General features: G+C 34.4%; 1 protein-coding gene across 1 annotated transcript in view; it reads right to left on the reverse strand.

Moving 5' to 3' along the window:
- Positions 1–11730, reverse strand: part of XPR1 (xenotropic and polytropic retrovirus receptor 1) — a 221256-nt gene that overhangs the window by 52769 nt on the left and 156757 nt on the right. Inside the window, exons 7-11 of the mRNA XM_081823199.1 lie at positions 10304–10337; positions 9967–10175; positions 9578–9757; positions 3670–3841; positions 2304–2498 (exon numbers count right to left, since the gene is read on the reverse strand). Of these exons, the coding sequence (XP_081679325.1) occupies positions 2304–2498; positions 3670–3841; positions 9578–9757; positions 9967–10175; positions 10304–10337 (790 nt within the window). The remainder of the gene's footprint in view (positions 1–2303; positions 2499–3669; positions 3842–9577; positions 9758–9966; positions 10176–10303; positions 10338–11730) is intronic.

The raw sequence follows: 11730 nt of genomic DNA on the forward strand, positions 1-11730 counted from the left end.
GATCGTAAATTTTTAAGAGCAAGAATGATATGCTGTTTGTTGCTTTTAGTGCTAGCACAACTGATACACAGAATATTCACAATAATACTTACTGAATGCGTGCTTATTCTATCTGCCTATCTATGCACCTGCCTACCCATTCATCTACCTACCTCAGAATTGAGATGTTTACAAAGGGTGTATGTAAGTATGTTAATTTAAGTCAAAACTTTTTCTAATTTGGCTGACTAGTTTTCCAGTTAGAGGATATGGCAGATATTCTCTATAAACTGGAGGAGTGTAATCTGTAGTTCCAAGATTTAAAAGAAAAAGAAAAACACTTAATATCATAAGATAAAGCATTTTAACAAAAAATACTGCACTGGCAAATGTGTAATGAAATTAACAATATCTTGATTTTCCTAATTGTTTCTCGAGCATGCTGAACTAAACAAGGAACATCTGAAATTAAACATCCTATAGTCCTACTCTACTCAAGCTTTTTGGTATACTCACTGTAAACAAAGAAGGTGAATGATTCTAATGACTAACAAATCAAATCCTTTTTTCTTTTTTTTTTTTTTTAAAGATTTTATTTATTCAGTTGAGACACAGAGATAGCATGAGCAGGGGGAGAGGCAGAGGCAGAGGGAGAAGCAGGCTCCCGGCTCGGCCAGGAGCCTGATGCGGGACTCGATCCCAGGACCCCGGGATCATGACCTGAGCCGAAGGCAGACGCTCAACCATCTGAGCCACCCAGGCGCCCCTCAAATCCTTTTTTCATTTAGTTTATGTTTAATTCTTTACTTTCTTCAGTTTATTTTTTTATTTTTTTTTAAGATTTTATTTATTTATTTGAGAGAGAGAGAGACACAGTGAGAGAAGGAACACAAGCAGGCGCAGAGGGAGAGGGAGAAGCAGGCCTCCCGTGGAGCAGGGAGCCCGATAGGGGGCTCGATCCCAGTACCCTGGGATCATGACGTGAGCTTCGGCAGACGCTTAACAACTGAGCCACTGTGAAACCAGTGCAGATTTGAGGAATTCAGATTTTCAGCTTCATCCTGAATGGTATCAGTATAGTTAAAGATAAGTTATATCCTAAATATTCCACCAAAAAAACATGTTACGCCCCATGGGAGAAAACTAAAGGGTTGTTAAGGCATAAGGTACCATTATCAAATCAGTTGCCTGACTTATAAATTCTCTAGTAACAACCTTGTGAATCATGATGCATGCCCAGACTAAAGAATAGCAATCCTTAGCAAAAGTTAAAGTTACGGGAGCTTTCAGGATGTGTTTCTTTCACTGAAGCACTTAGTTAAATTATATCATTTAATAAGAGTGCCTACATAGTGATGAAATTATTGGCTGCATTATCAATATTATTGTAACTGCAGAATCTACTGTAAAAAGTGGAAGTATGTTACAAAGTGTTCTACTGGACCAAATTGCAAGCCTCACAAAAATCCACTGTCCCAGTCTTTCAAGACCATCAGACATACTTTAGATAAGTAGCTAGGAGCTACTAGCTAAGGTTCCTAAAATACAGTGTTTCAATTAAAGAAAGTCACTGAAAAAAAATTTACTTAACAATTAAAAAATAATTATAATAATTTCAATAAGTAACATTTCTTTACCACTCACAGATGAGGGTGCAGCCTCTAAGTTGTGGGCTGATATTGATTTAAATAGACAAAGATAGAATGCATTTTAAAGTAAAAGAAAGCAAGATCTTTGATTGACAGTTCTTGGAAAAAGGTTAAAAATTCAAAAGGACTGACTGCATGTGGCTCAGAACCTAAAAGCTTTTTTCTCCTCCCAACAGAAGAGCAGTCTCAAGTAATAACTGGTTGCTATGGAGATAAGAAACTAGAGAGATCAGAGAACTCAATTTGCAGTTAAATGGGCTGGAAACAATCCTTACTACTTGGTGAAGGAAAGCGATTAAAAATATACGTGATTGCCAGAGGGAATCTTTTTCACCTAGCATTTCCCAACCTCATTAATGACCAAGAAGTCTAAAAAAACAAATGAAAGCCCAAGGTGTCTAAGATAGAGCATATTAAACATAATTCAGGATTTCACACATTATCACAAATCCTCTAATTCTGGATGACCTTGACTCTTTTTAGTGGTACTTGTTAGTAAATACTGGAATGAGACTAAAATTGTGTTCAAGAACAAACTAGTATAACTAAGGGGACTGGAACTCCAATGGAAAAAAAGAGCATGACAAATGGAAAAGTAACAAGAGTAAGAAACAGATTTAAGTAGTGAAAAATCTTTGGGTTTTAAAAATGTCTTCACAGTCAATCACAGAATACCTTTGTGAGTGCTGTAAAGGGCTGCAAACGTCACCGTGAAGAAAGTTGTGGAGTATTTCCCAGCATTAACTAAATGAGGAAAGGCCCTTTTTGTGTCTCGGTATCGGCGCAGGCACTGGATGAAGCGAAGCCAAGCAGGAATGCACTGAACAATGGCCCGTACACCATATGAATATTTGTGGCAAATTTCTGGTTCTGTGAAGATTTCAAAGAAGAAAAAATTGTAATTTTAAAAAATAGCCTGTTCACATCATTTCGTTATATCAAAAGTCCATAAAAGCAAGAAGCGTATGTTTCAGAATCACTTTCTTCTTTGTAACAATTATATTCTCAAACTTTTTAGTGATAGATAAGCCAAGGAAAGAAGGTAAATACACACAGTGAACCTACAGGGAAAATCTGCCCTCTCATATTTCAGACTACCTGTTCTGAATCACTTTCTTTGGAATGTGATAGAACTATAGGAAAATTAGAAGATGAGTACACTAATCAAAGGAAAAAAAAGTTCCGTAATTTAATACATATGGGAAACATACAAATATCACTGATGACTCTAGCCAACTTCATGAACTCCAAACTGCCTTAATATATGGCAATGGGTTATACATGCTCTACTCCACCCTTTTTTAATGAAGAGCAGAGTTTATATTTTTAAATGAGAAGAATGGAGTTGGTAAATTAATTTTTCTTCAAATTCTGAGAATGCATTATAGTGCAATCAAGCTACTTTTCCCTCAGACTTGGCTGGTTCTTTCTATTTGTTCTGTAAACAGAGTTGTGGTCTGCTGGCAAATCAATGAAAATGTGTTGCCGCTGGCTTGATTAACTTTATTAGTCAGTTGTTACATAATCTGCCTAAATTTGGTCTTTGTCATTAAGGCAAAATTCCTTAATAACTTGAACTCCTGGCATACACTAAGAGTGGGAAAAAGAGCCAGAAGAAAAAACAAGATCCCCAATAAGAATCAAAAAACAATCTAAAATGATTTTCTCAAATCATGTGATCTAACTCTAAATAATCAGTATTTTTGCTCATTATAAAGTGATACTGTGATGGAAACTGTTGGCACTAAAGCATTTGTGATGTAACTACCAATGTACTAGAATTTTTTTCTTTTTTTTAGTTTTAGAATTCTCTTAAGCATAAGTTGCAAATCTCTTGGCAAATGGATGGCTAAAATCATAACATATAATTTAAGAGCCAAATTATATCAGATAAAGAGACTGCTAAAAGAGTGCCAAGTACATTTAATTAAGTTTGTAATATTATTGGATGAGTTTTCACCATGATCTTAAATTTCTCATTCCCAATATTTCTTGGTTTACATTGGCAGTTTAGAGGTATGGACGCACATTCATACCCTACCTTCTGAATTATTTGGCAACAGGCCCCCACTTTCATCCCATTTGAGCTCAAAACTGTAGAAGCAGATCATATATTCCAGGTCCATCAATATCACTGACAGGCTGTTCAGCTGATCGGCCAGCCAGAAATCAGCAAAGCCTACCTTATGGAAGGGGGCTGTAAATACTCGAAACTGGGAGAAAGAAAAAAAATCAAAAAACACAGAGACAAGAAAATTCATATTAAAATTCTCTAACTCGCGTCTGACCAGGCAGTACGATTACTTTAGTCGATAAAATGGAAACCCATGAGCCAATCACAAACACCAGGAGGGACCTGTCAACAGTGGCTAGGTTGAGCATTGGTAGTGAAGGGAATAAGTTGAATAGATAACCAAGAAAAGAAACTAAAGTGGGGTAGAGAAGGCAGGCATAGCTATAGTTAGAAAATAGAAAGCAGAGAGGGTGGGAAGAGTTGAAGCTGAAAGCAGAGGGTGGCAGAAGACAGAAGCACAGAGAGGATGTCTAGTGTTAGGCTCTAGGGTAAATTCTGCTAGGGATCCATGTGCTATGATAATTTCTGGAATATCCTCCCATCTTAACTGGGATGAGAGCTTAGGTAACTGAATACAAAGCTCTTCTTTGCCTATAGGGAGAGGAAGGGAAGAATGGTACATCACCTGAAGCATGCCTGCCTATTCTCTAACCAAAGTCACTTTCATTTCACTAATGCCATGGTAATAATGGTATTTATCTTGAAATTATGCCACAAAAATCATCAACCCATATCCCCACTGTTATAAAAACAATGTTAAATAAATTCAGATTAAATGTACTGAGTACTAATCCATGCTATATATTTTTCTCATGATGTATTTTTCATAATCCATTAACTGTAACAATTCTATAAGCGTGATACTATTCATATCCCCCTTTTACAGATGACCTAGAACAAACTCATCCTGACCTATTCTGTGGAAGACTGTTTAGCACTGCAAAGGGAAATCTGGCACTGCAGAGAGAGGAAGACTTAGATACTAATGTAATCATCAGAAACAGGCTCCAATTGTGCAGAATGCCTTGAGAGGCCCTGAGGAAAGTGAAGATGGAATGAAGGCAGCTTTTATCCTCACCCTGTCAGATCCTTTCTATCTTAAACAGGTAAAAATGAACTCCTAAAACAAGGAATTCTCACAAAGCAGCAGTTTTGAGAAAATAAGTCTAAATGAACAGCTCTCTTGCCATCTAGCTATATTCATTTAGTAGACATATTCAGCATGGGAGACTAATGGCTCTTTTCCCTCAGACTTGGCTGGTTCTTTCTATTTGTTCTGTAAACATTTCTCTTTATTATTTGATGGAGATAAATGGCTATATTATGAATCCATCCTGGGCATCAACTATCTATGAAAGGTACTGGGTTAGGGTTTTGGAAATTAGACCAGATATCTGCAGGGCATTGCAATATTTTCTGGAGCTGATATATTTTGAGTCCATAGCTTCTTTGTGCATTTCACTGCTTCTGATGGTGCATTTTACTATTCTCTTATTCCTTAAATCATTCTCTTGCTCTTTCAATAAGTTGTGCAATAAGCCAGAGAGATAAGGTATATCGTCTGCAACCATAAAGTTTTGGGGGGAGGGGCGGGGGGAGGGCTGAGGGCTTAATGGTTGGGATGTTAGTCATTTATGCATGAAGAGGTTACCAGTTTATATAGTATTTTAAGAAACTGAGGTGCAGGGTGGACTTTAAAGATTCAAAGAAACAGAACAAGAGGATAACTTAAGATATAACATCAAAAGGATCAGGAAATCTAACTCAATCTCTAGTCAAGGTCTTCTGTGAAAACGATAGCCTAGGGCAAATTTCTCACTGACATGAGACAGACTACCATCACACTCATAATCTGCCAAATCCAGCCTCAAAAGCCAGCTAATACAGAAATCCATAAGAGCATAAGAGGAGGAGAATGGACTAAGAAAGAAAAGAGATAGGGAAATGAGACTACAAAAGGAAGGGAGTGGCATGAAAATAGAAACTGGAAGGGAAAATTTACAGAAGAGAAAAGATGAAAAAAGGAGGAAATAGTAAATGTTGGTATAATACAACTAAGGAAGGAATCAATATAATTATAGTCACTCAGCATTTAACAAAGATTAATTAAGTATTACTATATGTCAGTCATTGTGGAAGTAGAGAGATAAATAAAACATAGTTTCTACTCTCAAAGTCCCACAGTCTGGTTGGGCAAATATATACCTAAAGATATAATGATAGCACTGTGTAATAAGTGCTATTGCAGATAAATACACAAAATATCCTAGAAATACAAAGAAGGAGAGCAAGTTGGCTCAATTAGAGACAGGTTAAGGGGTGAGGGGGGTAGGAAATTAACAGATCATACTGAACTCCCTGACATTTACACATAGTCAAATTCTTCTTAAATTTATCTGAATTCCCCTTTTTGAGTGAGAATTCTCCTTCTTCCTTTCTTATTCTGGCTAAGGTCTTCCAACTTCTACTTTGTGATTTTGATTAAAATGATAATGATTCACTGAGTGACAGTGTTAAGAAAGCTAGAGACAATTCAAAATATCTGGTATTTTACCCACATACACAAAAAGGCCACTAATAAGTTATTACAAAGGATATATGCTAACAACATTTTCTAAGTTAATGCAGATAAACAGTTAAGGAGATGAAGTTTAATTTCTACTTTTATTTTTATTTATTTTTTTAAATTTACGTTTTTATTTATTAACATATAATGTATTATTTGTTTCAGGGGTACAGGTCTGTGTTAATTTTTACTTTTAGAGGCTTGTGAAGAATCAATTAATTTGAACCACTATATCAAAGTTAAACACCTTAGGTAAGGTCACTACCAGGTCTCACTGTTCAACTGCAGTGGTTAAGAGTAAGGATTATGAAACCAGACTGCCTGGGCTGATGTTCCATCTCCATTACTTACTAGATATGCATTAAACTCCTCTGAAATTAGGTTTCCTCATTTATAAAATGTGGATTGATAGCAGCTCCAACCTCAGGGTTATTAAAACGGTGAAATAAATTAGCACATAAAAATGTCCAGAACAGTGCATTATATGAAAATACATCTCTATTCTCACAGTAGAGACATGCATAAACATTTTACTATAAAACAAAAGAAATTATTTGAAAAATCAATTTCCAAATTATATAGGAAAGGACTTTAATTTAAAAACTTTAAGTAGCTTTGAGGCACCTGGGTGGCTCAGTTGGTTAAGTGTCCAACTCTTCGTTTCAGGTCAGGTCATGATCTTGGGGTCCTGGGATGGAGCCCCATGTTGGGTGCTCTGTGCTCAGCATAGTTTCTGCTTAGGACTCTCTCCCTCTGCCCCTTCCCCTCCAACTCTCTTTCTCTAAAATAAATCAACAGATCTTTAAAAAAATACTTTAAGTAGCCTTTTAGAAGAATAAATTCGTATTTTTGTTTAGAAAATCTGAGCCATTGCTTATGTTTCCCAATTGGATTTCTAATTAGGGCAAATACAGATATGCAGAGATTTATGACCTAATTAATACAAAAAAACTGTACTAATTTGACATGTAAGTATCAACATAAATTTCTAATAAAAATTTTTTTTAGCTTTTTGGGGGAGATGTATAGCATATAAATTCCATAGATTCAAATTTGAATATGGATATAAATGGCATCCAGTGCCTACCACCATAGCTAAGTGACATATATTCTTTTCCACTAAAAATTAAAGGAAAAAAAAAGAAGGAAATGTACTTTTACTTTATGATGAGGCTTTTAAAAAAGAGAAACATAACTACGGTGGAAATATTTTTGTTAATTCACTAGAAATAAGTCTCAGGTTAAGTTTTCTCAGTAAGACTTGAATTAAAATAAGTGAATAGGTCAATTACTATTAAGATGCTCTATAAATAACATTTTTCCTGTATACAATTATTATTACAAATATAACAAACCACAGTGCTTCCTTGTGCATTTCATTGCTTCTGATGGTGCATTTTACTATTCTTTTATTCCTTATTATATCATCATTGCCAACCTATTCCATCAATAAGTCCTATTTATTAGCACACAGCAGATATACTGATAAATGTCTACTCAATGGGGAATCATTCTGCTAATAAGACTAACTGGTCATGCATGAATCATAGCTTACTATTTAAGCAGAGAAGGATGCACTGGGGAAATGCTCACTTTACACACAACGTACACAATGATATTATTCTGTTATTGCAATGATGCAAACCATAATAACATCTGAGTTTTCTGAGTCTTTCGAACCTCATTTCAAAATAATATAGAGATTTCACAATAGTTGAGAGATAACATATTTATAATCTTAAAGTTATTTCCTTATAACCATAAGAATACATTTTTATGCAAATAAGTTTTACAATTCCATAAAATCTAGCAATAAAATGACAAAGACTCTCAAAATAAAAAGGTAATCTAATATTGTTGTACTAACTGGATATGATTTATTTTTGGTATAAATTTCAAAAAAACTGGTTCAAATTTTCATCATCAAAAAATCCTTTAAAAAGCATGTTTTCTAAATGATAACAAAATGTATGAAAGATGATTGCAAACTTTTCAAAATACTCCTGTAGATCTAAGTTCCACACGTAGACCCAACGTTAGGCCTACGGGTGATATACTTAATGGGAGTGATTTGCTCTTTTATTTATTAATACTTAATGAAATTGGAGAAAAAGAGGGATATTCCTCAATTTGTGATAAAGATCCTACTGAAAGAAATAAATACAAATAAATAATAACCAACTTTGGGGGAAAAAAAAATCAAGGAGATCTGGGCCATTTTCTTTTCCTGATTGCTATACATACTTAACCTGTTCTAGAACATAAGTGGCTTTTTACCTGTGTGCTTACTATGTTTTTTAATAGGAAAGCCATATTTTATATCTTCAGATTTAAAAAATTTAAGTAATGCTAGATATAGGGAATGTATTGCTAAGAACAAAAAAAAATTCCGCTAACCTTAGGGTCATATCAAAGGAAAGAGAAGTCAAAATTACAATTGTCAAGGCAGTAGTATACTTTCTAAGGTAGAAAAAAAAAGTAAGACAATAATTACAAGAATTCTAAAAGTATGTGTAGAGTCCAGTCAATTTAATCATTAATTTTCACTTTACTGTTAGTTGTCATTCACAACCTAAGAAATAATTACAGGAGAGTATTCCCGATTAATTTTGAAAATAGAGCTGGTTTAACTCAGGAGTAAGCAGAAGTCCCTTCCCCAAGCTATCTTTAAACTATCACAAAAAATACAGTAGCTATTTTTCAAGAAATTCTATATCCTATTGCTGCGACTGTAGGATTTTGAGATCATTAAAGAACTAGGTAAAGCGGAAGAAGAAATGGAATTTATTATCAACAAGAATCAAAGTTTCTCAAATTAAAGCTGTCAATCTGGTAAGATATTCTTAAATGCTTTTAGAGAACTAATCTCTTGTAAAATAAAAATGTTTCACTACTACTATCAATTTAGAGGAAAATAACAGTTTCACCACTTCTAAAAAAAAAAGAAATTCGAAGAGTTCTACGTGTTATCACAGCTGGTTAAATGATTTGTATTTAAAAGTACTTAAATTGATCATGAATTAATTATTATTAATTTGCAAATTCATTTCAATAGGTGGGCACTTTATACTCTTTTTTAAGAGGAAAAAAAATGCATGAGTGTTTTTCCCAGGGCCACTTCACTGTACAATAAAAGGTAGACCAATTACACTATATTCTACACCCCTGGCTCTAGAGCACCACTCACACAGACTACAAAGTGAACCACGCTTTCTGGAGTTGTGCAATACAGCACACTGGGTTTCCTCCTGGAGGAAACTAATGACCAATATACCACTCTAAAAATGGTAGACAAATTTCTGGACTTACCAGCAGTTTAAGCAGCCAAAACCGTGACTTATAATAGAAAGTTTTGGTGGGATTGATAAGAAAGAAAACCATAAATCCGTAAAGGACAAGTGGATACACATATGTAGGGATGACACTAACTGGAGCAAAGAAGCATGCCAGAAGGCTCAGGCACCACAATATCCCAAGGAATCCAGCAATCTGATAAAGGATGGAAAGACAAAGAGAAAACTGTTATTTTTATTTTTCCATTACTCAGAAATATCTTTAATAAAACAAAGGGAGGATACATGTTTAGATATAATGTCAATAACCTTCTTCAAGTAGAAGATGGATTTCAGTATCCACGAAACCAGCTATATAGCTAATGTGAAATAAATTCATGGGACTTTATGTCTTGCTTTGATTACCTCAAAAAGATGCTGATGAGACAAATTGCTTCTTGGATTAAGTTCGAAAATGAGCACATGATTCACTCCAGCCTGTCTCCAACCATATGTGTTGATGCCCAGTAGAAAAAGGAATTCAATCAGAAGAAAGCCACCCCGATATATTCTTATCAAGGGCCATATACTTCTATCTGTTTCAAGTTTAAATACAGCTGAAAAAATATCAATTGCTTAGTTAGAAAATTCATAATGTCTCCTATAATTGTCTTTTTTCTTAATTCTCAATGACACACTCCTTGACATAAAAAGTTTTTATAAATAAAACCTAAGCCTAGGTCATCTCAAGAGCATAACAAACTTGCATCCAGGTTCTTTCCCTTCTTCATTTCACTCTGCAAAATTTCACCAGAATAATTTTCCCAAAACTTGACTTTGGCAAGTTATTCCATTGTTCCATTAGTTTCTTAGATGACAGAGAATCACAGTGAAATTGTTTAGAACTAAAAGATCAATTTTGTCAGCTAAGGATTTCTAGCATGATATAACTTCCTTAGCTTTGCTCTCTCTGTTATTAAACTGGTTATAGTAATATCTACCTCACAGAGTTGCTGTGAAAATTAAAAGACATAGTACACATAAAGACAATTGAAAATAAAAGCAAATGAACACTGTAATGTCATATAAATGATAACAGTTAATATTTACAGAATGCTTACTATTTCCTAAGGATTGTTCTCTATTTTTCCATATAATAACTCATTTAATCCTCACAATGGTTCTATGAGTTAAAAACTATTATTTCCCTTTGATTAGTGGGGAAATTAGAGCACAGAGAGGCTGAGTAATTTGCTCAGGATTACAAAGCTGGTAGAGGGCAGTACCAGGGTTTTAACTCAGACAGTTTTGCTCCAAAGCCCACAGTCTTACCCATTACATTCTATTGTCCATATGCCCATACAAATGATCAGTACCACTATTACTCTCTGGTTCTCTAATAACTGTAACATTCAAACACCTTAGCCTTGTAATTCAAATTCTTCATCACAATCTGATCTCCAATTCACTTTTCCCAACCTTAACTTACAGTGCTCCTAAACATTAATTCTTATCTCCTGATGAATTTTATTAGTCTTTTCACAAGTTTGCTTCTCACATTTGCTTATGTTGTCCCCTATACCTAAAATGGCCTTGCACTTTCTTTCCACCAATTCAAACTTTACTTAATATTTAAAAGCCAATCCTTACCTATTCATAAATTTATTGAATCAGTGTTTCATTTTGAGCCTACTATGTGCCAAATATTTCAATTTGGCTAAAGATTCCTCAGTTTTCTAAATAACTATAAAATTATTTATTAGACTCATTTGAAATTTAACTATATACTATCTTATACATAATTTAAATAACTATTTATTAGTTAACTTTATATTCTCTATAGTACATAGCATATTTGATAATTTAAAAATAATACGGTAGAAAAAGCCTTTGCTTTGGAGTCAAATACTATACACCAGATTTCAAATTCTAGCTACTCTAGGGAAAATTATTTTATTTTTCCACATCTCCATTTCCTTCTGGTCAATGGTGATAATATCAATTCTCCTAAGTTTGTTAAGAAGATTAAATATGACTGAAGACTCCAAGATTCCGGAGGAGGAGACCTTAGCTTTGTTTGGTCCCAGAAACTCAACGAGATAGCTATCAAATAATTCTGAACACTGCGAACTCAACCAGAGATCTAAGAAAAGAACTGCTGCAAATCTACAAACAGAAAACCAACCACTT

The sequence above is a fragment of the Leptonychotes weddellii genome, chromosome 6, assembly GCF_054177405.1.
Source record: "Leptonychotes weddellii isolate Sample4059 chromosome 6, ASM5417740v2, whole genome shotgun sequence".
NCBI classification, from domain to species: domain Eukaryota; kingdom Metazoa; phylum Chordata; class Mammalia; order Carnivora; family Phocidae; genus Leptonychotes; species Leptonychotes weddellii.